At 35.3% G+C, this 2,371-nt stretch overlaps 1 protein-coding gene across 1 annotated transcript; it reads right to left on the reverse strand.

The window, feature by feature from the left end:
- Positions 1–1,382: 1,382 nt before the first annotated feature.
- On the reverse strand, positions 1,383–2,165 carry LOC131633887 (uncharacterized). The gene is made up of 2 exons (XM_058904562.1): positions 2,064–2,165; positions 1,383–1,979 (listed from the first exon to the last, which is right to left on the reverse strand). The coding sequence occupies exons 1-2, from the start codon at positions 2,163–2,165 to the stop codon at positions 1,383–1,385; spliced, it is 699 nt and encodes a 232-aa protein (XP_058760545.1).
- Between the last annotated feature and the right edge of the window lie 206 nt (positions 2,166–2,371).

Here is a 2,371-nt window from a genome sequence, read left to right on the forward strand (position 1 = left end):
TCTATATATGCATATATATTAGAAAAAAAATACTAAATAGGTCGGTCTAAATGTTCATATATATGCGACCTACAAGGCTTCTTAAGTAATATGAATTAATTGCAAATATTAATAAGAAAGAGGCTTTTAAATAGGCTTTCAGGCCAGGCCAGACTTTTAAAAAGGCCAGGCCAGGCTGAAAAAATGAGCCTATAGTAGGCCATAGGCCAGGCTCAGGCCTTGCAAGTTTATCGCAGGCCAGGCCCAAGCCATATAAAGCCTAGCCTAGCCTAGCCTATTCCCACCCCTAGTGAACCAGACGGGGGGTGGTGCGATTATTCTTGATGCAAGTGGACGATGGGTGGTGTTTTGGCCATTTTACCCCTTTGGCAATACCGGTTTTTTTGAAATTTTTGATTTGTACCGAAAATTTCGCAAATATATCGGATATTTGATAGAATTTACCAATTTACTGCGCATGATGAGCTATACCAGAAATTTAAAATTTCCGGTATCAGATATTTGAAATTTCCGGTACAAATCACTCGTTAATAATAATACCGAAAATTTCAAATATCCGGTACCGGAAATTTACCGGATATTTCAAATTTCTGGTATGTTTTCAGTGTATAAAACTACCAGAAATTTTAAATTTTTGATAAAAGAAAAATACCGGAAATTTTAAATTTCTGGTACTGAGAGTAAATTTTTTTTAACTTGAATAACATAAATATTGAACCGTCTTAATATATAAATAGAATAGACACATTAAATAAACAACTCAAAAATAGAAAACATAAACATATGTTATTTTAGAATGTACCTGTTTGTTGTCGTGTTCCCTAAATGAGTGGCTAGTCCATGCAACAACAAATCTTTCTTTATAGGGGGTGTTAACCATATTTCTTTCACATACATGACAAATGATGGAATATCACCACATACACTCTCGAAGTGGTTGAGATGTACATCAAATTCGTCTTTTGTATTTAAATACATCATGTTGTTCCATTGATCCATGACATGTTCTTGTCTTTCCGATTTGACATACTCTTTACATTTCATGCTAACATTTTTTGAAATATGAAATGTACATAGCAGATGAGACGCATTTGGATACACAGAATCAATGGCATTCATTAATGCAAGTTCCCGGTCCGTCACCATGACATCTGGTAGCAACTTCTCAAAATAGAACAACTCCTTGAGCCTCTCTAGTGCCCATGTGAAGTTCTTTTCCCTTTCGTGTTCCAAATATGCAAAAGCAACTAAAAACGTCAATTTTGTTGATGTAAAGCACGATTAAAAAATCATCCATAAACTAGATCACTTTACATATTTTTAAGATGGGAGAAATTAATATTAATAATCTGACCTGTTTGTCTTGTACGTGCAATCAAAAATCAACACCAGAAGATATCAGCCACAATATCTGAATCCTCCTTATTTCTAGACCAACACATGTATTTATCTTGATGAATAAGGCTCAGTAACATTTCCATTTCTGTTAGTGCACCTCTCTTGCACAGTCTGTATGTTGCTCTAGCTTTGTAAATCTGGGTAATACTCGTGAGATTTTCTGGATCTTTGTCTTTCAAAGCAGACGCGATGTACCTTGGTGCCATATTGTACTTCGTCATGTCATTCACAACCTTTCTTTCATCATCCTTTAGACGCCCCAACATGGCATGACCTAACATATCCTTATCTAGTCTATGATTATGCATCCTACATCTAACCACCACCTTCCAACCAATACCACTCAGAGCAGATCTCAGCCTAAATAGACAGTTAAGCCTTATAGTATAATTGCCATCAGAAGGGGCCGCAGCTACATTTTTCTTTTTGTAATCTCCTCCTCGGTCACAGTCCATAATCAATTTATCCTTCCTCCCTCGCATTTCATTAGCATAATCGGGTCGGATTATAACAACAACAACACCATGAGTTCTTCCAATAGCATGTAACCATTCTCGAACCTTATCTCGTGATTCAAAAATCTGGCAATCACAAAAACGTACAATGACGTAACTACAAGAAATTATATAAACAAAAAATTTGTGTATGACATGAAGTAAACATACCATATCTGTCACGAAGTACTGTGTAAGATCACTACAAGAATCCGTAGAAGAAGCTAAAGCTGCCGATTCAGGACCGCAAAGATATAAAAATTCATCTGCCATACTGGAAATTTCAGGTTTAACAAAATTTCCGTTACAAGACAAATTCTCGGGTTTCTGGGGTGTCTTCTAGTTTTTGTGCAGGTGTAACACCCGTAGTATTTCTTTAATTATTTAGTTCGCTTATCCTGAATTATTTGTTGAAATTATGAATTCTTGGTGTTTTATGTAATTATATTATAGTTTAATAATAGTAGAATATAAAATAA

The sequence above is a fragment of the Vicia villosa genome, unplaced genomic scaffold (assembly GCF_029867415.1).
Source record: "Vicia villosa cultivar HV-30 ecotype Madison, WI unplaced genomic scaffold, Vvil1.0 ctg.001186F_1_1, whole genome shotgun sequence".
In the NCBI taxonomy this organism is placed as follows: domain Eukaryota; kingdom Viridiplantae; phylum Streptophyta; class Magnoliopsida; order Fabales; family Fabaceae; genus Vicia; species Vicia villosa.